The sequence below is a fragment of the Hipposideros armiger genome, unplaced genomic scaffold (assembly GCF_001890085.2).
Source record: "Hipposideros armiger isolate ML-2016 unplaced genomic scaffold, ASM189008v1 scaffold_268, whole genome shotgun sequence".
Classification (NCBI taxonomy): domain Eukaryota; kingdom Metazoa; phylum Chordata; class Mammalia; order Chiroptera; family Hipposideridae; genus Hipposideros; species Hipposideros armiger.
The window spans coordinates 1,910,126-1,934,496 of record NW_017731618.1 but is presented as its reverse complement, the minus strand read 5'-3'; the positions used below and the strand labels follow the sequence as shown (position 1 = coordinate 1,934,496).

The window sequence follows — 24,371 nt, the reverse complement described above, 5'->3', positions numbered from 1 at the left end:
GGACTTCTCCTACATCAACACTCAGTTCTGTGTGCTTTCTACTTAGCCACGAACCAGCTTTTGCTGGTTGAAAAGACTTCTCAGTTGATTCAATTACAGAGCCCCTTCTTGCACTATTCGGATAAAGTCAGTTACTTCTTTACAAAATGTACCCTTTTTTCCCTTGAACATGCTCATATCTTTAGCCCTAACAGTAGAGAGCATTATAGCATTATAATTGTTGTTGTTGTTCCCAATAGAATTGCTTTTAGAAGAAAAGGTAGAAAAGGAGTGATTTCCATTTGAAGCTGGATTTCCTGAAGCTCCCTATTATTAAGAAAGCATCAGGTTGTTAAAATGAAAATAGGAAAAAAAAATGTACTCTTGCTAACTCCAGAGATGAATGCCTGTGAGAGCTAACTGCAGCTTGAAATTTTTAGATCCATGTATGTGTTTGATGGAATCATCACATGGCCTGTATGTGAGAACCAAATATTTATTGTCAGGAATAGTCTGGTCTTTCTTGACTTCCGTTAGCTTCCTGCAGCTGGGAAGAATACATTTTCACATTGGATTAAAACTTAATAATAATAATAATTAATTTTTGCTAGACAGCTGTGCCTCAAATATCATAAGATTACAAAGAAGGTCATTGCTGGGTGTTCTTCAATAGCAATATTTTAAAACTAAGTGTCACTGATGTTTTTTTCCATAGAGCTGTTGGTATAAGTCAATTGCAACCAGAGATTAAAACTTTAAATTCAATTGTAATAAAATTATCCTTGGATTTTTTATCAAAGTGCATTTCTGAAAGTCAAGAGTAAATTTGACTTTCCCTAGGTTCTCTGTGTTTATTGATGTATTTTTTAAAGGTATGAGCAAAACAAAATAAATAAGTATTCATTGAAAACTTATTATAGCACACAGAGCAAGTATGAAAAATGATAAAATTCTTAGTAGTTTTAGGTAATGGTAAATTTTGAATACTTTGTTTAAAATCAGACTTGTAGCACCTGGATCAAAAAGTAGACAAAATGCTCCTAAAATACATCTACCAAAACCCCCCCTTACTGCTGAGTGACAAAAGGCAGATACATTGGCACAACAGGTTTCCTATTTTATTCACCCACGGAAAACATTATGCAGCACTGAAAACTTTTTGACCTCTTTCATAACCTTTATCGTCACTAAATTCCTGAATCTCTGATATATTTATGGAAGGCACCAAATCTTTTAATGGATTCCCTCCATTTTTCTTCTCCTATATGACAGCATCCTCAGGTGAGTCATTATTAAAATAATACTTTCAACAGTAATTATTCTAAAACTTGTATCTACGCATTAATCATGATGAGTAGGTTGTAGGTATATGTATCACCATTTGCAAGCATTTATTGAACACCTACTGTGATATATTAGTTGAGGTTCACAGGTTTTCTGAAATAGGCAATTCAAGTTAATGAGGGCATGTGACTCTGGAGCACACTCGGAATATATCCATCTATGGAACAATGATAAAGCATGCTTGTTCTGTACTTCTTACATGCAGTTACTATTTAAGTGCTTTACATATATTAACCTGTTTAATTTTCACAACAACCTGTGAGATAGGTGCTATCATGGCCATTTTAGAGAAGTGGAAGGTGAGTGGCTAATGAACTCACCAGAGTCACACAGCTGGAACATGGCAGAGCTGGGATTCGATGCAGGCAACTGACTCCAGAACCTGCACTCAAACCCACACCACCATCCTGCATATCCTGGGCCAAACCAAGCCAAGCCCTGAGTTCCCAATTTACACAATTCAAATTCCTGCTATATTATAAATGGTTCTATAAGTTAGCTGAATGTGAACTATAAGTACAAACAAGTCAATCACCATTGCCTTGAAATTCACAGAAACATCTAAAAATATTTTATTTTCCTGCAAAAGTAATTATAATACTTTAAAACTATATAATTGTGCTGTGTAGATTGATTTCCACATGCCCACACAACCCTGTGACCCATCCAGAGAGTCAGGTAGGTTTAAATATGCAGATTTAGAGTTCCATATCAAGAGATCAAATTCACGTTCTTAGCCAGATGACTCGGAGCACGTAACTTGTGCTCTCATAGCATTGGTTTTCTCATATTTAAAATGAGATTAAAACAGAATGCATCTCATAGAATTAACCCAGCTACCAATGAGGAAGTGTTGTGTATAATCCCTGCCAGGTTCTATGTACTCGGTCAATGTTAGCTGTGGTTGTGGTCAGTGTTAGTATTCCCATAATGCACTTCAGCTGAGCTGGTATGGCAAGGGCATCGGAGTTGCTACAGCGCATAGTAAAAGGTCTCTTTTCAATGAATGCAGCATCCTTCTATCATAATGAACGACCCTTCTTTAATCATCTTCGAACTTCAAGGAACATCAGTTTATTTTTGTCACTGCCATTTCTAATAGCTATCTACCTCTTTAATGCATCACACTCTGATTTAAGGAGTGGTTTCATTTTGAAGGACTCTAGCAGGGAATGTGACTCCAATGAGATCTTCCAGTAAGAAAATCCTACCTTACTGACTGTGATGTGGGGAAACCTATTGTGAGCAATCCATCGATGACTCAACACTCAAATTCAAGGTGTGAAAGTAGGACTAAGTCATAAGTAAGGATTTGAAAGTGCACACCTGTACAATGATAGTTCATAGTTACAAAGCAACCATACCAATGTATTTTTATGGTTTGGTAATGATACAGATGCTTCTGTTTTTATTTATTTTAATGATGGCTGGTTGTGTGGGGAAATTGTATAGCGATTATCATCTGGTTTCCCCAATTGGGTTTTTATTATTTTGAAAAAAATCGTTTTTTCTGAATGAATAGCAGTGCACTTCAAGGTATTCTGTCACCTGCTAAGGTGTGGTGTGTAGAATACAAAGGAACTTTTAAAGTTTTTGAAGTTTTGCTTATGATATAAAATGCGTCATTAGAGTTTTGGTGAATGTTAGTTTCCTATTGGTATAATAGATATCATTATTCTTCACATGTTTAACAAATATATACATGATATTTCTGTTAGGATGTTATTCAGTTAAAGGAATCATTATCTACTTAAATTACAAAACACAAATACAGAATCATTCTTGATTTAATCTCATTTATTATTCAGTCAACTACCAAGGATAATTATTTTATTTTATAAATGTACCTTGAAATAGTCTGCTTCCTTACATTCCTTTTGGCCTTGTTTAGTTGAAGATTCAGACACTCATGTATGTGGGAGCTGGTTGAGTATCATAAATGATGCAAGCAGAATGGTGGGATTCTGGCAAACAGACGACCAGATATCCACAATGGGGTACATTTAATAATTAGCTAAAGAGACTGAAACTTACCTGGTGTGGGACTTATATATATATATATATATATATATATATATATATAAAATTGATGTAGCTCATGGACTGCCAATTTGCAAACTTTATTTCACATTCTCTTCTGTTTTGGGGCAGTGACTCCTGGCTTCAGCTCTATTTGTGTCCAGTCCATCCTCTATAGTGGCACCAAGACACCGATGATAATTGTCTCATTTTCTTTTTTAAAGCAACTTCTGCATCACCACATTGAATGCTGCATAAAGTGCAAGTCCAAATTTTCTACCATGACATGTATGAGGCCCTTTCTCGATCTAGCCTCTTCTCACTTTTTTCAGTTTCACCACTCACCATTCCTCCTCCGTCACACATTATTCTTCAGAAACACAGGATTACATGCCTTTGTCCAAGTGCACCATGTTATTTGAAGCGACTGTGCCTATTGTTTCTATCTGAAATTTTGCCCTCACCTTGACTAACTGGTGGATATTATTCAAACCTTACTTAGGCCTCAGTATCTCTCTGAAGCCTCCTTTTCATGCACATTTTATAGACTGTATTATAAATGGTCCTCAAGACACATCTCTGCTTAAAGGCCTTACATGTATCACACCGATCCATTCAAGTTTGTATTTCATATCTGCCCACTTTATTAATTTAATTCTATCCTGCTTTAATGTGCAGGCCTTATCTGGCTCTTTTTGGTCTCTCTGATGTTTAGCACAGTGCTAAGCACATAGGATACGTGTTCTGTAATTGTGTACAGACCTGAATATTATCTTGTTGCCAGTACACTCTCCATATCCTGATATGAAGGTGGTAAGAAAGAATGAACGTGTTTGTGGATATTTCTTAAAGGGACAAAATTATTGAAAATACATTGTCTCCAAGGCAATAAGTTAATTTATTTATTTGTTTTGATCCTTCAAGTCATCTAAGGACTATCTGTTTTCAGATTCACTTTATTCTAGGAATTTCTAAGTTGTCATAATCAAACAGAAAGCACAGTTTAGGAAAGAGGGCAGGAACCCCATAAATCCCAGTCTTGGGTTGATTTCAGGAAACTCTAATACATGTGGTGTCACCCAGCTGCTGACTGATTGGACCATCTCAGGCAGTATCTCCACTGGTTGTGTTTAATGGACATTTATATAGAGTTTGGCTTATGATGCTGTTTGAAGCAATCTTCTCTTTACACTACACCGAGTATATGGTTCATAATTTTTTGACCTGTGTGATTTATGTGTCTGTTTTCCACAGCTTTTGTTTGGATATCAGAAACCGTTAATCTTTCAAAGTCCTGCCATTGTAATGTTAACTGCAAACAGCATTGGTTTGCAATTTTCATGAGAGTATCTTTAACCATTTTATAATAATTCTGATTTGCTTATGAATGACCATTTTTTACCACTTAAATCCTCAAATAAAGAATCCTCCCTAACTCTTTAATAAAAATATGTTTATTTCAACAAAATGTATTCATTCTAGCCCTCTGAGTTCATTTCCTTGGTATTATAGTAACCTTTTAGTTAACTGTTAGTTTCCCTGCTCCTGAGGTAATGATTTATAATTATTGCTTCTATGAAATTTTAAAAATCTGTGTAGATACATATATATGTTATCTATACATACATGGTATATATATATATATAACATATACACCTATATGTATACAAATATATATGTATGTATGTGTTTATGTATGTATGTGTGTGTCTGTGTGTGTGTGTGTGTGTGTGTGTGTGTGTGTGTGTGTAGTAGGGGGAGAATCAGCTATGTCTCTTGTTGGCAATCAGTAATACATTTTATTTTCAATTTCCCTGTATGTTTCATGAAGACAACATATTAAAGGCTAATTTAAGGGTCATTATAAACTATGTAATTTCACTTGTGGGTTCTTATGATAACTACTAATGTCATCAAAGCCACTTTTTGAAATTATAGGCTTTCAATGACCCTAGGGTATACTTCACTTTCTGCATAATTAATAATAAGGATATAACTCTTCAGCCTTGATAGAATCTATGATGGTGATTTTGGCACCATTAAATCTTCATATGAAATATCTTTTAAAATTATGGATAAGTGTGTTTGTTTGGAGTAGGTGTGTAGGGGCAAAATGATATGACACAAGTTATTGAGAAGAAAACATTAGAAATATGTGGGTCAGCTCAAATATGAGTATATGTTAGCTTATCTACTAAGACACCTGCACACCTCACTAATGAAAGTGTTTTCAAAAGAATATCAAGTCTGTGGGAAAAAATGATGTAACATTTAGCTCATGTGCAGGTAATTTATTCTTCTTCACAGGAATTTGGGGAGAAAAGGCCAAGCTATTTGTGGTTCGCTCTTTTATCCCAGGTTTTCCCTAATTTTGAAAATATTGTAGATTCTGCTTCACTTGGAAAAATCAAGCACTTTCCACTGAATGCCAAGAAACTCCTTTTTAGACAATAGAAAAGCCTAGGCATTAAGTGACTATCATTGGGCAACTTGTTGTTTTTCAGGGAATGATGTATCTGGAAGAACGACGGCTTGTTCATCGTGATTTGGCAGCTCGGAATGTCTTAGTGAAATCTCCAAACCATGTGAAAATCACAGATTTCGGACTTGCCAGGCTCTTGGAAGGTGATGAAAAAGAGTATAATGCTGATGGAGGAAAGGTGAGTATTTTTTTGAGAAATAATGCTGGAAAACATGGTATGATAGCCTTTTATCTCCTTGTATTTTGTAGGAAGAAGCCAAAAAGCCTTAGGTCTAAGATTATAAAATGCCAATTCTATCATTTGCCTTCTCTCCTGCCCAGGGTAAAAAATAGAGAGAGAGAATATATCACCAACTTCTATTTCTCAAAAGTAGCTAAAATAAAGATGATGCATGCCTGGACCCATGTGGTCCTTATGTCAGACCCAGTGTTGGAAAGACGGTGGAATGCTCGTGACTCTAGAAAGTAAACTTGAATCCAGGGCCATAGAAATCGCTCCATTGATCCTAAAAACATAGGACTGATTCTTACATCAGGAAACAACTTCTCTCCCATAGAGAGAAACTTGGCTCCTACTAATAGCCGTAACTCACTGGAACGCTGGCCATCCTGTTTAACGTCTTATCCTCCTATACCAGATACAACAGATTCCTCTTATCTGGCTCTTTTTTAACGCTTTTATCATAGTGTATGAGTTACCATTTACTTTATTTATTACCTGACTCTTTCCACTAGAATGTAATTTGCTATGTCCCAGGGGTCTGAACAGTGCTGCGTCCTGTTCTATCTTTTCTGATGCGCCAGCCTCAGGCCCTGCCTGACAGCTGTGTCCCTGCTTCTCTCACCCACCATATGTTCATGCCTTAGTTCCAGCTCTTTCCTTTCCTCATTAACCCCCTGTGAAATTTGCCATCCTGGGCTAACCAACTAGCATCGTCTTCATGTGGAAGTCCCTCTAGCTTGACTGTGGAAACTGAGGTCAGGAGAGGTCAAATGAGATAAGCAAATGCAACTTTAACCTGTGGTGGTCAATAAGCTGATGCTAACAAAAAGCAAGCATTGTTCATATGTCATATAAGTATGTTTATTATGTGACTTATTCATTATGGGTCATCCAAGTATATATTATAAATATTTTGCAATGGTTAGATTCCAAATATTAACATTGATTTTTATGCTAAACTCCTATATATTGGGTCGTCTGGAAAGTCATGACGCATTTTTGCATTGAAAAATATAGAAAAATACGTCATGATTTTATTAGACTATTTTGCCTGTTTACTACCAAATTGCAGCGGTTTGAGTCTACAGCTTTGAAATTCACTACAAGATTGCACAAAACTAGAAGTCTATAAATCACTTCACTTGTCGTGAGAACATACAGCCGTAAGATTTGTCTAAAGCAAGATTCATTATAGCTTTGAATGCCTAGTAACCATTGTCTTTATCAAGCCACCTGTGATTTAAACTTACTTCTTTAACACAATATCTGTAGTCCATAAAGTCGGCTAACTCTTAGCCCACAGGGAAATCACTTTCAATGTGTCTTCTGTTCCCTTTCACTGAATACCATGTTTCTGTCATAGAGTTACCTTGGCGTCACCTTGGTGAGCAGCCAACCTCATGATTTCAAAGGCCTATTTAGTTTTAAGCTTTCAACTGCAAAGAAGGAGTGTTTATCTTTATTCCATAGAATCTAATTATATTTCCAGCAATGTAATGCTGCCCTTCGTAGTTGAAACTCATTCTGCTGACCCATCATCGGCAGAGTATGTGAGTTGAGTTGCTTTGCTTGTAGTGATGATGGATTTGTACTGATTCTCTCACATTCTTTCATATAATTCCTATATTGAAACTGGTACATATTTTCAATACTGGCTAACCAAGATGAGGGGGATCATTTGTGGAAGAGGAACAAAGCAAGGTTAACTTGGGATTCATTATTTTACATGTTTTAGTGACCAAATTACATAAGAGGAGAAGGGAGAGGCAAGTATAGAAAGGGTCCATTTTACTGGTGGTCAGACATTTGTCTGAGGGTAAAAAGGGATAACCAAGAATATAAGGAATCTCACTTTGGGGAAAAAGTATAATTTTTAGAATACATGCTAGATGTTTAGAATTGTTAAGTCATAATATTAACTAGTAAATTAATTACTGAACATTAAGAACTATAAAAAGTGATACTTATTCTATTATTTTACTTTTCACTGTTGAAGATTTTTAAAAAAATGAATATATCATTAGATTAATTCACTTTATGAAGTTTATAAATTTCAATTCATTTGTTCCCTGTATTGAAAAATAACATATTTATATTTTCTATACACACTCAAAAGTATAACTGAGGCAGTCTAAAGACTCATATTTAGGAAATAAATATAGAAATACTTTTTATATAACGATAAAGTTTTCATTTCTTATTTCCCTATAGATGCCAATTAAATGGATGGCTCTGGAGTGTATACACTATAGGAAATTCACCCATCAGAGTGACGTTTGGAGCTATGGTAAATAAATCTTCCTGTGAATTAAGGCTTTTAAGGCAAAAATAAATATATTAGGTTCATGTAAAATATCTTAACCCAAATTATTTTATTGTGTTGAAAATACCTATTTACAAGCCTCATTTTCTAATGCAATTAACTTTTTACTCTTCCATTAACAAAAAAAATTCTAAATACTATTGTAACCTGCCATTTTGGTTATTTCTTGCTTCCCTAAAATGTAATATATTAATATCTTGGTTGAATTGTCTACCATAATCTTTGGTTTGATAGCAAATTCTCAAATAATTTGATAATTTTGACAACCAAAAACAGCCAACTTTAGTTTAGGTACAATTCCATAGTATGTCATGGCTATAATTTTCAGCAACTCATTGAAAACATAACTTTAAATGCAATGAATGTTAAAAAGTAAGAACTTTTTTTTTCTTGTGGGAATTTCTTTTCTCTAGTAAGAAAATGGAGATTATTGTTATAATAAAGAACAATTACTGAAAATAGTAAGGTAGAGTAATAAATGTGAGGGGAGAGATGAGAAAAAAGATTTCTAATTGCAGCTTTTATTTTAATTTACAAAATACTTTGGAGTACACAGATATACTACAGAGTGAATAATATGAACTAGAAAAGAGTGATTTTTTAAATTAAGAAAATATATTTAATTGCGTGTAATTCAGTTGTTGAGATGAGTCTGTCAGACTTTTTATAACTTAAGTCTATCCAGGTATTAGTAAGAATCAATCAATACCTTTTTAATATAAACACACCCTATAAAACTAGCATTTCTTACAAATTAAAAGCATGTTGCCCATTAATGAAAAAGTCAATGGGAGGACTTAAAATCATAGTAGGATTTATTTTACTCAAATTTAAGCTTAGTTTTATATTTTCTTTTAATTTTTAGAGAAAATAATTTAAAAAATTAATCACTAAAGAACTTACTATACCTCTTATGTAAAAAAGTATAATTTATCTTTAAAATTTTAGACATTTCTACAAAGTGGTTTTCTGCGCCCCCCCACATATATGCCATGGGAGGCATTAAATTTCCATGAGGGTGTCATGTAGTCTACTCGGCTTAAAATGCAAGGGTTGTGTGTTTGCGATTTAGATCAATACAGGGGAATACTTGACAAACTCAGTTGTTAAACTGTAAGAACTAAATAGAAAAATAAATTTATCATATATATTATATATGATATATGTATATATATATACCATGTGATATAGAGTATGTAGATAAGCATTTTTATATCATATTATATTATATGATATATGATATATTATATTATATTATATTATATTAATCATATCATATTATATCATGTCTTGTTATGTTATATAAGTTGTCATATGGATAGGTTTATATATTATATTTTACATGCTAGATTTATATATTATCTCCCCCTTTTTTCTACTTATGTTTCCCTGAATTAATGTAACAATTGGCTGCAGGCAAATTTTGAATGACCACTAACATAAGAAGTAAAGTAAATGTTGGCAGTGCCATAGCATTTTTAATAGTAAACTATATCTATGGGGGAAAATCCTGTTACTCAGGTTATAATGTTTATCTTCATGTTCAGTTGCAAAATCTCAGGGAGCTACTCAATAAAAATATAAAGATATACAGATGATAGATGATAGATAGATAGATCTCTGTTTTGAGACATAGCCCAAGTCATCAACCCATACCCATAAAGCATTTAAAGATTTTTACGATATCATCAATTTCAAAGGCATACTAGGAAGAGACAGATACATAATCTTATTTGTAGTTCAGCTTTGTGGAAAATCGCCACTGGGTGCATCTTTATTTTTATAAAAATAAATATGCATCAGCTATGGTTTATATCTTAAAATAACAGAATTGTAAGTTTTGAGGATGTTTCTGATTTAGTTTTCCTGAAATTGTCCTTCTACATAAAATCATCTCTGTTAAACCCCATCTTGTCATCACTTCTGCAAAGACAGAATTAGATTGTTGTTGGCAAAAGTGGAGTTTCGATGTTTCTGTTTTTGTTTTTGTATTTATGTTTTCATTTATTATAGCTTCTATCATTTTGATCTGTAATTGCTTTGTATCTTGCTTGTGTTAGAAGTTTTGATAGAGATGTGAGAGTATTCATTCTTTTTTTATATAACTGCATAGGTAAATTAATACAATCTCTCATTAAATACATATTCTGTAAATATGACTGACTGAATAGAAATGAACAGTTATTCACACCTTAACTTGTTCCAGCCTGTCTCATGGACACCGAATTATAATCATTGGTTCTATGGAGCATTCTTTAATATGCAAAGTAAAGTAGGATTTAATATAGATCAGTTAAATTGTGCCACTAGTTCAATTTTCTGACGCCCACTTCATGTGTATTATATCTTACGTATAAATCATTATTCACTCAGGCTTTCATGTGCTAAAGAAATGAATCAGTTTTATTCCACTTGTTCTCTTTATGTTAGTTAAAAAGAGACCACAATTATTTACCACAACATAATGTAATCATTCAGGAGCCCAGGTTAGCCTTTAGGGTTTTAAATACAAAGCTGTTAACTTCAGATTTAGTCAGTATCAGATCTTATCTGCAATCATGTTTACTTGATGCTGAATACACATGTATATAGTAGATAAATTATTTTATAGATTCTAATGTGATATCATAAAACTTAACTTGAGTCAGCAAACTTTAGAATAATTTTTAAGTTAGAAATGGGGAACACATTCAGTATTCTGATATCCACTCTGAATTGACTCTGCTACGCATTAAAAGAATTCAAGACAATAATAGGAAAATTGAATTTCTCACAAAGATTTTGTCTTTGGGCTTCTCGTAATAGATATAGGAAGGAACCAGAAGAGCCTTTCTTTGGACTATTTTTGATTGCTGTCTCGGCAGCATTCCTTTGCCACTGGCATATATCACTGATGTGTTCAAAGTATGTGGTTAGTGTGCTTATCTAAGAATTTGCTCTCCAATTTAGGTGTCACTATATGGGAACTGATGACCTTTGGAGGAAAACCCTACGATGGAATTCCAACCCGAGAAATTCCTGATTTATTAGAGAAAGGAGAACGTTTGCCCCAGCCTCCTATCTGCACTATCGACGTTTATATGGTCATGGTCAAATGTAAGACTGCAAAATAACTTTGTCATTACCATCATCATTCTTTTAGTAGTAGTAGTTGTAGTAGTAGTAGTAGTAGTAGTAGTAGTAGTAGTAGTAGTAGTAGTAGTTGTTGTTGTTTCAGGTGTACAAAACAATGCAATAATTATCCTTTTCACCCCTCACAAAGTGACAACCCCCCCACCATCCACTGCCCTCCCACCCCCGATATCATGCTTATCTATTACAATTCCATTGACTCCATTCCCACACTCTACGCCACATCCCGTGACTATATGTATATATAATTATAGTTGACGTACAATATTATTCAACATCAGCTTCAGAAATACTGTGCAGTGGTCAGGCCTCTACACCACCTATGAAGTGGTCTCCCCCACAAGACATGAGTCCATCTGGCCCCCTAAAAAGAAATCCCATCATCATTCTTACTAAAGTGCTGGTACAGATTAATCTACCTGTATAAGGTTTCTGTACATTGAAAAATTTAAAAGTTCAAAAATAGATAGGAAAGGAGCATGTAAACACCTGTGTTTGTTCTGCTTATTGTTAATATGAAGCAACATCATGCTTCTGTGCTATGAAGTCAAATTATGTGACTCTTGCTCTTTTTGTTTATTTCACTTTGATTCTTATCATTTCTATGACAATTGAGTTGTCTTTCATAAAGAGATGTAATTAGTCACAACAATGTTAGTAATTTTATAGGAAAATAGCAGATTAAAAATAAAGAAAGCTAGAAAGTGATAGTTTTAAAAAATGAATTAAGTAGAAATAATTTTACCAGGGAATTAGCTGGACAAAATGGGTAGGGGGAAGACATGAGTCTACTTTGAACTAGAAAGATTATGAATGTTTATTTTTTTCCAATTTGATCATTTGTTTACATCTAAGTCTCTTACATTTTTTTCTCCTTTCTATGCCCCAGATGCATATGTCTTATGAATGTGTTTTGGAAGTCTAGCCTCTTAATTTAAACAGAATTAGAAAAGTCTCTGGAGTTTCTGACTTAATTTAAGTGAGATTAACATTCAGCAATCTTTCTAGTATAATCTGAGGTTTTCTCCTTTTGAATTGCACAGGGTTAGCAAAGAAACAAACTGGTGAAGGTGAATAAGCATCTTATTAATAAGAGACTTTGGACCCAGGTCTACCCAGATTTATATTCATGACATGTGTGATACATTCTGACAGTGAGGGAAGAAATAAAAATGTGTTTTCCAGTTCAGGTCAGCATGCCCTTTTCTCTAAGCATAGCTCTATTTACTCAATATTTAGTTAGAAAGAAACCGATACTCACTGCAAAGTTAACCTTTTTTGGTTCCAATAGTTCTAGAAACACCTATCTTCTTATTATCATCTTGGCATCAACAGTATTTAAAAAAAATGTTTCTCTCAGTGGATGTATTTATTGGGTTGTCGGAAAAATCATGATGTCTTTTTTCTCTGTTTTTCATTGCCAAAATGCGTCATGATTTTTCCAACAACCCAATATATAGACTATAAACATTTCAACTTTGTCAGGAGAGAAAAAAATTTTGGGTGAAATAAATGATATATAAAGTGACACTCATAGACTTCCAGCACAAGAATAAAAATTGAACTTTGAGAAAAAAGAGAAACAGTGTTCTTGCTTTATCGGCTCAAACATTGTTCACTAGGCCTCTATGGAGGAAAGTTTAAAAACATGAATGCATTATATAACTTGATCCCATAACTAGCATAAGGGATGATTTAGATATTTCATGTAGCTACCCTGATGAAATAATGAAAAATTAGGAAAACATTTTGTCTAATAGGAAGTTTTACCTTGCTTTTAGGTGTTTTAATATCTAAGAAAAGGGTCATTTGGAAAGAAACATCAAGGCAAACTTATTGCTTTTATTCATGTCATCTCATCAGCTAAACAGAGCCTGGGGAGATAAGACCTACTTCACCTAGATTCCCAGCTAAATAATAATACACACATTGAAAATTGCTGATGTTATTTTTATGCTGGAAAGGCTAATACTAAGACAAGCTAATGGCTGTTGCTGAACAAATATTACCAATCACTTTGCATTAGTTTGTTGCTGTGGTTTTCTTTGCCACCAGAAAAAATGTAACATATGAAAGTTGCTTTCTATTCTTTCTCCCCCCGCTTTGTGCTGGTGTACCACATTGTGAACAATTATTATTACTATTATTACATTTTTATTCTATTATTGTAGTATGAGTGACATTACTGCATCTCACTCCTGATTAGAAAATGATAAATTATATTCCAATCATCTCTTCTATAACCATCAAAGAAAAGTTTTAAAAGAAAATGATCTCCATACCTAAGAAAAAAGATCTGAAATTCTGTAGGTTAATATATAGTTAGCCTAGGTTATGTTTTCTAGGAAGAAAAATTAATTTTATGTTAGAGCAGCAAAATAAAAAGTTTTTTATTCTGTAGTATATTGCATTTAGTTATGAGTGTCAACAAACTGATTTAGATAGAAATTCAGGTATTGGATTGTTTCTTTCGTTAGCTTCCTTTATTTTCAGATCATTATTATTAAAACAATATTATTTGAACTGAACCTATATTTTCATAAATTTTACATCACACTTCTTCCTAATTATGAATATAATGACTTTTATTGCATGTGAATTTCTAGGTTGGATGATCGATGCTGACAGTAGACCTAAATTTAAGGAACTGGCTGCTGAATTTTCCAGGATGGCTCGAGACCCTCAAAGATATCTAGTTATTCAGGTTAGTGTATTTGAGTCAGACTTTTTAAAAAATTTTCCAATGACAAACTCACTTCAAAATATGGATACTTTCGGGATTTTGAAACTGTGGATGTCACCACTCACAAATAGATTTACTAAGCAGAACATGATGTGGAATGACTTATGGAAAAGAGCCTTTTACTTAATGTCAGAACAATTCCAAGCACCTTCCCTTAATATTCAAGTGTCTCTGCTATTGAATGGCCAATAATTATGAATATTCATATACATGAAAGGCCTTTATACTCAGACAAGGCTTTAGCACTCTGCTTTTCATTAACATTATGTATAACTCATGTTCATTATTATAATCTTCCCTTTCAGAATAAAAGGAAGATGGACTGTTCTTTTTAACTTGTCCATGGTTGAAGACAATGAATTAAAAGTTTTGATATATTGACATTTAATTTCCAAGATAAATATTTGTAAATATGTTTTGTATTGTTTTGAGAGGTGTACATTACTCAGATGCAAATGCATTGCTGTACATATGAATCAAATAATAGGTCAAAAGAACATTTTATATTGGACACTAGAGAAAGAGGATTGGATAATTTAAAAATTGTAATATGTTTCTCTGTAATGGTTTTATTTAAGCCATAAAAACACAGACCTTGGCTTACACTGAATTAAGTTTCCTCAGTGTAACAAAGTAGCTTTATCTTCATATCAATAGTCTGACATAAAGATGAAAGCTAGGTTTTAGAAGATAACAATTTCCAACTATCTTGATGCCAAATTAAGTTTCATAAAAAAATTGTTCACCAAACAATCACATAACTTTAAAGAATGTATATATTTCAGAAATAGATGAGTAAAGAAAGGATATAACAAGACTTTTGGTGTGTCTCCCACCCCCATTTGTGTCATGAGCCACCTGTGCTGTGATATCAAATGCTATTACTTCAACAATGTTATTCTACAGAACAAACCATGGAGCCCATGTGTCCTGATACCTCTACTCCACCAAATCAACCAAAAAAATAAAGATTGATAAACCAATTGCCCTTTATTATTTATGCTGAAAGTCAGAGCCCAAACACCATGCTGCAGATGAAGCCTACCTTTATTCTCAGATCTGATAGCTATTTTGCCTCCCTCAAAACATCCATAGCATTCTGCTTATTTATCTGTAATGACATTGCTCATATTCTTCTTGTATTAAATTAATTTATCTTACCTTATCCTATCTGAGCATATTATAGGCTTCTTTGTGGCTGGCAGTTATGCTGAAGATTTATTATTTTTTAAATGAGTGCATGAATTTTCAACCATTTGTTTTGACCCTATATAAATTTACTGCAAAGGCCTCCTATTAAGATAAAGGGAAAAAAAATCATGTTTTTATGTTCCTTCATGGGCAATCCTTTAGGGTGATGATCGTATGAAGCTTCCCAGTCCAAATGACAGCAAGTTCTTTCAGAATCTCTTGGACGAAGAGGATTTAGAAGATATGATGGATGCCGAAGAATACCTGGTTCCTCAGGCTTTCAACATCCCGCCTCCCATCTATACTTCCAGAGCAAGAATTGATTCCAATAGGGTAAGAAGGAATTATATACCAAGTATCATATTATTTCTGACAAGTGAAATCATGTAAATATATTTTAAGCACTAAACTCACAAAACAATTATACAGCACAAATCAGCATGATTGCTAGATTAGAAACACACCATACACCTTACCAACAAAAGATATGACTAGCTTGCCACATATGGTTAATTTTGGAAGTAAAGCATGGACAATATAATATGCCCTCTGAAATATCTTCAAGATTTCAAAAGGAGAAACATTTTCTTCATCTTAAGTAAGTTAAAACAAATCTTAATTTAAAAAATCTAAAACCAAGTCAGGCGAATAAAATGGTGCATGTTTATAAACAAATGAAATTGCTTACCAAGATAGGCTTCCTACTTTTCTTTCTTAATAAGATGACATACCTTACTAGTCAAGAGTAATACAAATACAACTCTCTTTCACTCACTTAAGGGACATTCAATATTTTCTGTCAAATTGCACTAGAAACAGAAAACTGTGCAATCTTTGAAGTAAATTCATCCTATTGGGAGGACTGCTGAATCATTTCTAAGACATAGATTTAGGTTTCGAAAGAAATTGCTGAAAAGAATTTACATTTCATTTAACATATTAAGCCCATGCTATATGCATACATACCATTCTTTCTCTGAAAACTTTCAATCCTTATGCTCATTTGTTTTTGTTTTTAAAATACATCCGTCAGCCATTCAACATGTATTGAGTATCTCTGCATGTGAGGTATTATTAGACACTTGAGATTCAAAGAATTTTGATGTGACTCTTGCCTTCAGGAGGTGCCCAGGTAAATGAAAGAGTCACACAGATATGGAGACAGAGCACAGCATCGTAAGTATTGTAATCAGGTGTCCATTGGCTGTTATGGAGCATAGAGGAATACAATAATCCCTGTAATCAGGATATTACAGGATAATATAAACAGGATATTCAATATTTTTCGAAGGAGCAAGTCTTTTCTCTTAGTCTTGTCTTCCATCCAAGACTGTTATAGTTGGTGGAGTAAACATCATTCTATTTGTCTTGGCTATAGCATAATAAAACACTCACCCTGCTCATTCTCTAAAAAAAAAGCTATTTGCTTTGTTTCAGATTGACAGCAATAATAAAGTTTTCCCCATGTGCCAACACATACGTAAGTCTCTTCATCCTTGCACCTATCCCATGAGATTCTATTATTATTATTCCCATCTTTAAAATGAGGGAACATCACAAAGTTAAGTAATAGAACAGATGTCACACAGCCAAGGGAAGAACAGGATTCTAATATATGCAGTCTGTCTCTACTACACATACTATTGCTTCAAAGTTATTAGAACACGTTATTTTCATGAAATGGTTGTTTTTCTTTGTATCAACTTCAACATGTTGTTTGGGAAATTTCCCAGGTGATTTTCTTATCAAGTCATCCCCCAATCTGCCCCATACCTTTTGTCCATTCACCCCCTTTTAGAAGATCTGATAAAGAAAGAGGCAAAGATGGAGACCTCAATTACATTTTATTTTCTATGAAAAACATGCCTTGCATCCCAGTTGGGAGGAGATATAACTAAAATATTTAAAAATTAAATCAACTGTAGATATTGACCATCAGTCTGTTGTTTATGGGAAGGACCAGTCTTTAAGGTATATAAAGGAGGCACTTTTGTCTGTACACTTAGCAAAATGGCCAAATTATACCTTGGATATTTATAATTTTATGTGACAGATGTATTACTTGTTATTAACACAGGGAAATTTCAAGGAAATTTCTTTAATATGAAATGCTATGAAGGCCAAGAGCTTCAATCTCTTTCTTTCATAAGAATTCTCAAATTCCAACTTTCTCTTTATTTTAATTCATGCTCAGTGCAAGGAATTCTTAATAAAGGTTTGACTTAACTAAATGGAATTAGTGAAACAAAGTAGAAGCCACATGAGAAATTATTTGGCCTTTAGTCATCATTGCTTATTCCACATTATTATTTAAACAATATTATCTGTGGAATTCTTTTTACTTTTTCAAGTCCTTATTAAAGACATCGTGCTTAAATATCACTTTTATTTTCAGGTATTAAAAAGTTTTATTAGTCACCTACAGTATCCTGTTTTTTTTTTGTTTGTTTGTTCCTTTGTTTTTTCAATCTGGCTTTATGTAACTTTCATGGTAATTTTTAATATGGGAAAATGCTTCACCCCCCATTCTTATCTATGAGGGTAATTTATGTTATGTTATAGTTAGAAAACAAGTTACTTCAAATTTAGGTTCTGTGGATAAATTATGTGGTAAAGGAATATCTTAAAGTGAATTTTAATGAGGCGTTTCTTCAGAATATTTGTTGGACTTTGAAATTTAAAAAAAAAGAGTACTTCTGTTTTTAAAAGTAGACTGCTCACTATCTGAGGAGCTTTAGGTAATGTTCTGAATAACTCTATGCTTTGTTTCCTCATTTGTGAAATAAACACAATAGTATTTATTTCATATGATTGTTAGGCAATTGATTTTTAAAAGAAGCAAGAATATCTGTTCATACACATTTATTACCCTTTCTTTAGAATCACCCAAGGACATTTAGTTGAAGACCAAGCAAAGGAGAGAAGCAAAAATTCCTTATTCAGAGCTTGTATTATATCAACAGCATCAGCCACCATCACTTGTGTTTTGGCAAAGACTCAAAGGCAGACAAGGAGTGAGAAAACGTTATAGGGAGACAAGGGAAGGCTTCGGGTAGGCCTGAATGGAGGCTGTTGGTGTGGGGAAGCTGTGAGTGGGCTCACATAGAAGTGGGGCATCCTATGTGATTAGTTAGGGGTATATATTTGGCTGTATCGGGTCCTAAGTTAAAAGTGGGAACAAAAATTAGAAGCTGTTTATTATTAATCAACTCCTGGCCATTTGGGGCCAATTGTTACAAAAGTTATTGTGTAGCTTCCGGGATTGTTACTCGAGATGGCAGTCTGGCTTTCTGCAAGTCTGACATAGCGGAATGGCTTCCTGGGCTGTGTACCATAGATACGGTTTCCTGAGCAAGATGCTGTTAAGTGGTGGGTTAGACTTCTATTTTGATAGATAATCTGCCCATTGTCTGTCTGTATAGTCAGTCTATTAATGAGTTTTAGGTTCTATTACTGCCTTTCTTCTCTCTTGATTTATTGATTTAATGCATTTTGCCCAATATTTCAACTAAATGTTCAATACAGTTTTACAATTTCTGCATAATTTTTTTTCTGTTAATGTGGAAAAGTTTTGTTTTGTTTCTGAGTTACCTAGATTTGTGTTTGGCATAATGAATTGTATATTAAATGCAGCAGCAATGAATAGACAATAAATTAATGTGGCTAAAGATATTTTGGCTTTAATATTATAAAGGTTAATTTAATATAAAAACCTGAATGCATTTTTGTAGAGGATGACATAATTACAATTGTTGCAGAATTATTCAGTCATTTGTAATGAGTAGTTTTAAAGATTAAGTCTCCTACCTCTTTCAAAACATATCAGCCAACTCCCAATTATCCAGGCCAGGAGAAGACAGAGAAATTGTAGCTGCTGCATGTTGGTGGAACTGGTGACCCACAACAGATCTATCATTACAATTTAAGCTTTTCCACGTCTTTCCCATCTACTAAGGAATAACTATATTAACAAATTTGCAGTTTTCCTCCTCTTTTTTGCTCTCTCTCTCCCAGGATGGGTACATAAATGGGAAACATGGATAAAACATAGTCAGAAGTGAAGGATGAAGAAAATAAGAGTTTGATATCTTAGAAATTTGATCAATTTCTAAATAATTAAGGGTACGCCATATATTTGACTACTTAGAATATGTGGCTTTATATCCTTTATTTTGTACCACTATCACATTTCCCTGAGGTTAGATTTAGTAAATTTGATAAATATATTTTAGTAAGGTTACCATACATATTATAATTACCTTTGAGATTTTTACTAATTCATCACTTAAAAATAGAAATAAAAGAAAATGTTGGTTTCCACTATAGGATTTATATTATAACATCATGCTATTTGTGTTTCTAATGATGTGTAAACTAGTAGAAATTCAAGCAAAACGACAATGCAGAAACGATGTCATTCTCAACAATGACATTTGAAAATATGAGTGTTTCAATTGGGTTTGTCTTTATAGTTCAAGAAATGAAAACCATGATCTTTTATTTTATGAAATAATAAAAAAGAATAGTAATAATAATATCAGCTAAAATTATTGAGTGTTTACTATAACTCAGGTACTATGGTAAGTGTTTTATATTGACTATTTCATAAAGTTGGTGCCAATATTTTTGCCATTTTAGGAGTTAAAAAAATTGAGCTGTGGATAGCTTAGGTAACTTACAAATGATAAAGGGCAGAGCTAGAAACTGAGTCCAGCTATCAATGGTCCCACATGGAGTCTATATTCCTAAAATAACAAGTTGCTATTAAACTTCTTGCTAATTATGGAATGAACACTTTTAATTCACTTACTGGTAATTGGACAAAAGAAAAAACAAAACACCCTACATTAATTATCAGGAATGTCACATTCTAGATCCAACTCTGATATTTCAGCCTTGGTCATATCACTTAATCAGATTCAGTTTCTTCACTTCAATGATGAGAAGACTGTACTAGAACACCTATAAGCTTTTTCTAATTTAAAAAACCTTAAAATAGAATGACTTTCCAAGTAATTATTTTTTTAATTTTTTTTCAAATTTTTTATTAGTTTCAGGTGTACAAAGCAACATAATAGTTAGACATTTACACCCCTGACAAAGTCCTCCCCCCTTTCCACCAAGCTACTACCCCTCTGACATCTTGTTATAACTGTTACAATGCCATTGACTCTCTTCTTTATGCTATGCTCCACATTCCATGACAAGATATTTATTGGGTTGTCAGAAAAGTCATGATGTATTTTTTCTGGTTTTTGTTGCAAAAATGTGTCATGACTTTTCCGACAATCATATATATGGTTGACATTCAGTATTATTCTACTTTAGCTTCATCACTTTTATTCAACATTATACTGGAAATTCTAGCCACAGCAATCAGGCAAGAAAAAAATAAATTAATTAAAGGCATCTAAATTGGAAAGGAAGAAGTAAAATTGTCAAAATAATTATTATATTTTATGCACTTATATTATTTTCTTCTAGATAATTTTTAATTGGAAAATGATGAAAAGCATTTTAGGTTACTTCAGTATACAACCTTTTTCCTTATGTGATTGAATATAGGTAAGGACATAGTTAAGGAAGCATCTCATAGGTGAATGATGTAATGGGAAAATTTTGTGATGCTATAATGAGGTTACTCTGGTTGCAATTTACCAGGTATCAATCAGTTCTAACAACAGCTGCTACTTGATGATAAATAATTGTAGTCTCAGGATATTCGTATTCCATTTCTTCCAAAATATTTCACAGATTCCTGCACAATATCTTTGGTATGATGCTTGGTATTTTTTTCTTTCTTTCTTTCTTTCTTTCTTTTTTTTTTTAATATCTATTAAGCCAGAAGAAGGAGCTCTTTTTATCAGGACACTCTATATCACTACATATGTTTTGTCCCAATGTGGTCCTTATTTAAGTAGTAATGTATTAAATTGCAATTTATTATGATGAAAGAGTAAATCATTTAATATACTGAATGTTTATCATGGGCTAGGCATTGTGTTGGACATAAAGGTAGAGAGTTGCAAGATAAAGTTTCTTCCCTCAAATAATTTAGATTTTAGTTGAGGAGATAATACCCTAAGAGCAGTATGCCAGGTATTATAGGAAAAAGACAACGGAAATCAAATCAGCTTAAGAGGTTATAGAAAGTTATTTTAGCTGCATCATTATTGGGGGACAAAGATCTAGCATGAAGCAAAAGTATAGTTTTGGTAGGGCAGTTCTGCAGTTCATCAGAAAGAAGGCAGAAAAAAAAACAACATGAAAATGTGTTTTTTAGTTTACTTTTAAAATCCTACTTTTTTTGTTTGTTTGTTTGTTTTGGGTATCTTGCACTCAAAGCTTTAAAATTATGCTAATACTGCTTATTATCTGTTTGAAACCTCATATTGAAATTTGAAATTGTAATGTTTCTACACTGTACATGCTTGAGAACTCTTTTATCAAAGGAGGTAGGATGGGCCTTCTCCCAGTTTTCCCGTTTTTGGTCAGTATTATGAAGGTTTGAAACTTGGTTGTGAAATTTCTTGCTTCTTAGTAGAATCATCCAATGCAAAACAAAATCCACTTTTGGCCTTCCTAAAACACAACTGTGAAATTCCTAACTTCAGTTTCTCCCACCATGTCTAATTCGAGTCCTCACCACATCATAGGAATTAGTACAATATCTCCCTGACATCCATTTCATGTGTGTGTGAGTGTGTGTGTGTGTGTGTGTGTGTGTGTATGTGTTTGGGTGTGCAAATGTGCTCAATTTCTAAATGTAGTGTTTACATTGTACCACATGAAGGACAATATTACTGAATATTTCAAACACTGGATCATTTATTGGCACTACAACCTTTGATATTTTCTATCCTCATCTATTTCGAGTATACCAATCATTTTCATCAATGGGATAAACTTGAATGATATATGTTTTATTAGACCTCTCTTTATATGATATATTATCCCATTGTTGCTAACAGTTGAAAGATTTTTGAACATTTATCCTAGGAAATGCCTTGGTCATTCCAGTTGACCAGTCACCACGATTTATTTTCTACTACTCTATTTACGCACACAAAATCTCCCAGAGCTGCAAGCATTATTCTTACACTGATCTCTTTCAAAATATAGATTATGTTGGTGCTTTCTATTTTAGTTTCAAGGTGTGGGTGGTGTTATTGATTTCTTTTAACAAAGAGCTGTCTCTACTTATGCATTATAGATTTGTCTTTTTTTCCCCTAAATAATAACATCAGTCAAGTTGCATTTGTTTATTCTTCCAAGTTCTTGGAAATTCCAGAGATATCAAAAATAGTTCTGATCATTCTGACTTTCCACCAATTTGAGAGTGTCCCTTACCCTTTCAAATGGTTACTTTATATACAGCAAAATAGCAATGCCTTTTTGTGCAATGTCTTCTCTACTGGTGACTCTCTTAAAATCTGGCTATATTATTTTTGTTACACTGTTCTTTCAAAGCTTTGCTTTTCCTTAACAAAATTCTTTTACCTAACACTATTTTTCTTTTATTTCTTCCTGATTCTCTAAGGATTTTCATAAAGTTTTTGTCATAACGTCTTAATAAACAATGATAAACATTTTATAATACCAGTGGAGTCTTCATTGTAATCTATTTTTAAGAATTACAAACAAAATTAAACTATTGTTCAATTTCTTAAGTAAGGGAGACATCACTTTTAGACTTTTTCAAATTGTATTTCCAGGTATCATAAAAATCACTTGTAGCAGATTTGGACTTTCCATAGCACCTCCTTGTTATAGTATAGTATTATTTCCTCTATATTTGTGTATTTATTCTTCAGAGAACCTGCTTTTTCTCTTGGAAAATGACTGCCTACACTCCTTGTAGCATTTTTTAAATAATAAATATTACTCTTTTTTCATTTTCTCTCCAATCTATAAACAAAGTCTAGTCCTCTATATGTCTAAAACTAAATACTAATGCCTATAAATGCCTACTTGCACATGTAATAGAGGTAGAATATTTCCTAGACCATGGTAAATCAGTGACTACTCCTACCGCAACCCATGCCGAAGTGGCAACAAGATATTTAGAACTTCCCAGCCTCAAAGTTGAGGCAGCAAAAGAGGTTGGCAGGAAATATGAATGAATGAGTGAATGAATGAATGAATGAATGAATGAAAAAAGAAAGTGATTTCCTGTACATAAAGTTTCACACCACCATTTACACACAGACACCGTGCCCTCCTTACTATACTGAAAACATAATATTTTCCCTCTCATTTTTCCACTTCCTTTTCCTTCCTTTCCCCTAGCATGTATGTATGTCCTTCTCTGGACACTTGTTCTGACAAATTTTTCCTGAATGGAAACATAACCAGTATGGTTTGCCATTGGCGCAAGCATACAGATGAACTCTATAGTAATTTGTACCACTGAGATGCCCCATTGTAGTATGAGGTGGAAGTGTACGTAATTACATACTCCTAGAGCATCAGAGCCCAAAGGGACCTTAAAGACCTTCTAGTACAAACTCTCTCATTTTACAGATGTGTAAACTGATACTGTAAAAGATAAAACCCATAGTTTAATGCCCTTGGCTTCTAAGGGTGCGGGCATAAGCCATGCTCCAATCCCTTAAGTCTGGGTCTAGCATTCGATCCTCTACTGGTTTTGTCTGTTTTTTTTTGTTTTTGTTTTTGTTTTTTGCTGGTCACAGTTATGGAAATCTTGACTTTGACTTCAAGTCTAATGAGATTTAGCATCAATTTGGTTTAAGAGGCTCCTGCTGGGAGTGCAAGAAAAGCCAGAGACCCTGCTGCTGTTTTGCCTCCTCTGTTTATTCTTCTGTGAGACTCCCTGTAATCAAGAGTTAATGGTTTAGGAGGGTCAAATGGAATTGATAATGCCAAAATCAAAACAAAAACATGGGGAGAAGAATGTCTGTATTGAGACTCAATA

At 33.4% G+C, this 24,371-nt stretch overlaps 1 protein-coding gene across 1 annotated transcript in view; it reads left to right on the top strand.

Moving 5' to 3' along the window:
• Positions 1-24,371, top strand: part of ERBB4 (erb-b2 receptor tyrosine kinase 4) — a 462,722-nt gene that overhangs the window by 404,631 nt on the left and 33,720 nt on the right. Inside the window, exons 22-26 of the mRNA XM_019656860.1 lie at positions 5,847-6,002; positions 8,259-8,334; positions 11,320-11,466; positions 14,109-14,206; positions 15,599-15,769. Of these exons, the coding sequence (XP_019512405.1) occupies positions 5,847-6,002; positions 8,259-8,334; positions 11,320-11,466; positions 14,109-14,206; positions 15,599-15,769 (648 nt within the window). The remainder of the gene's footprint in view (positions 1-5,846; positions 6,003-8,258; positions 8,335-11,319; positions 11,467-14,108; positions 14,207-15,598; positions 15,770-24,371) is intronic.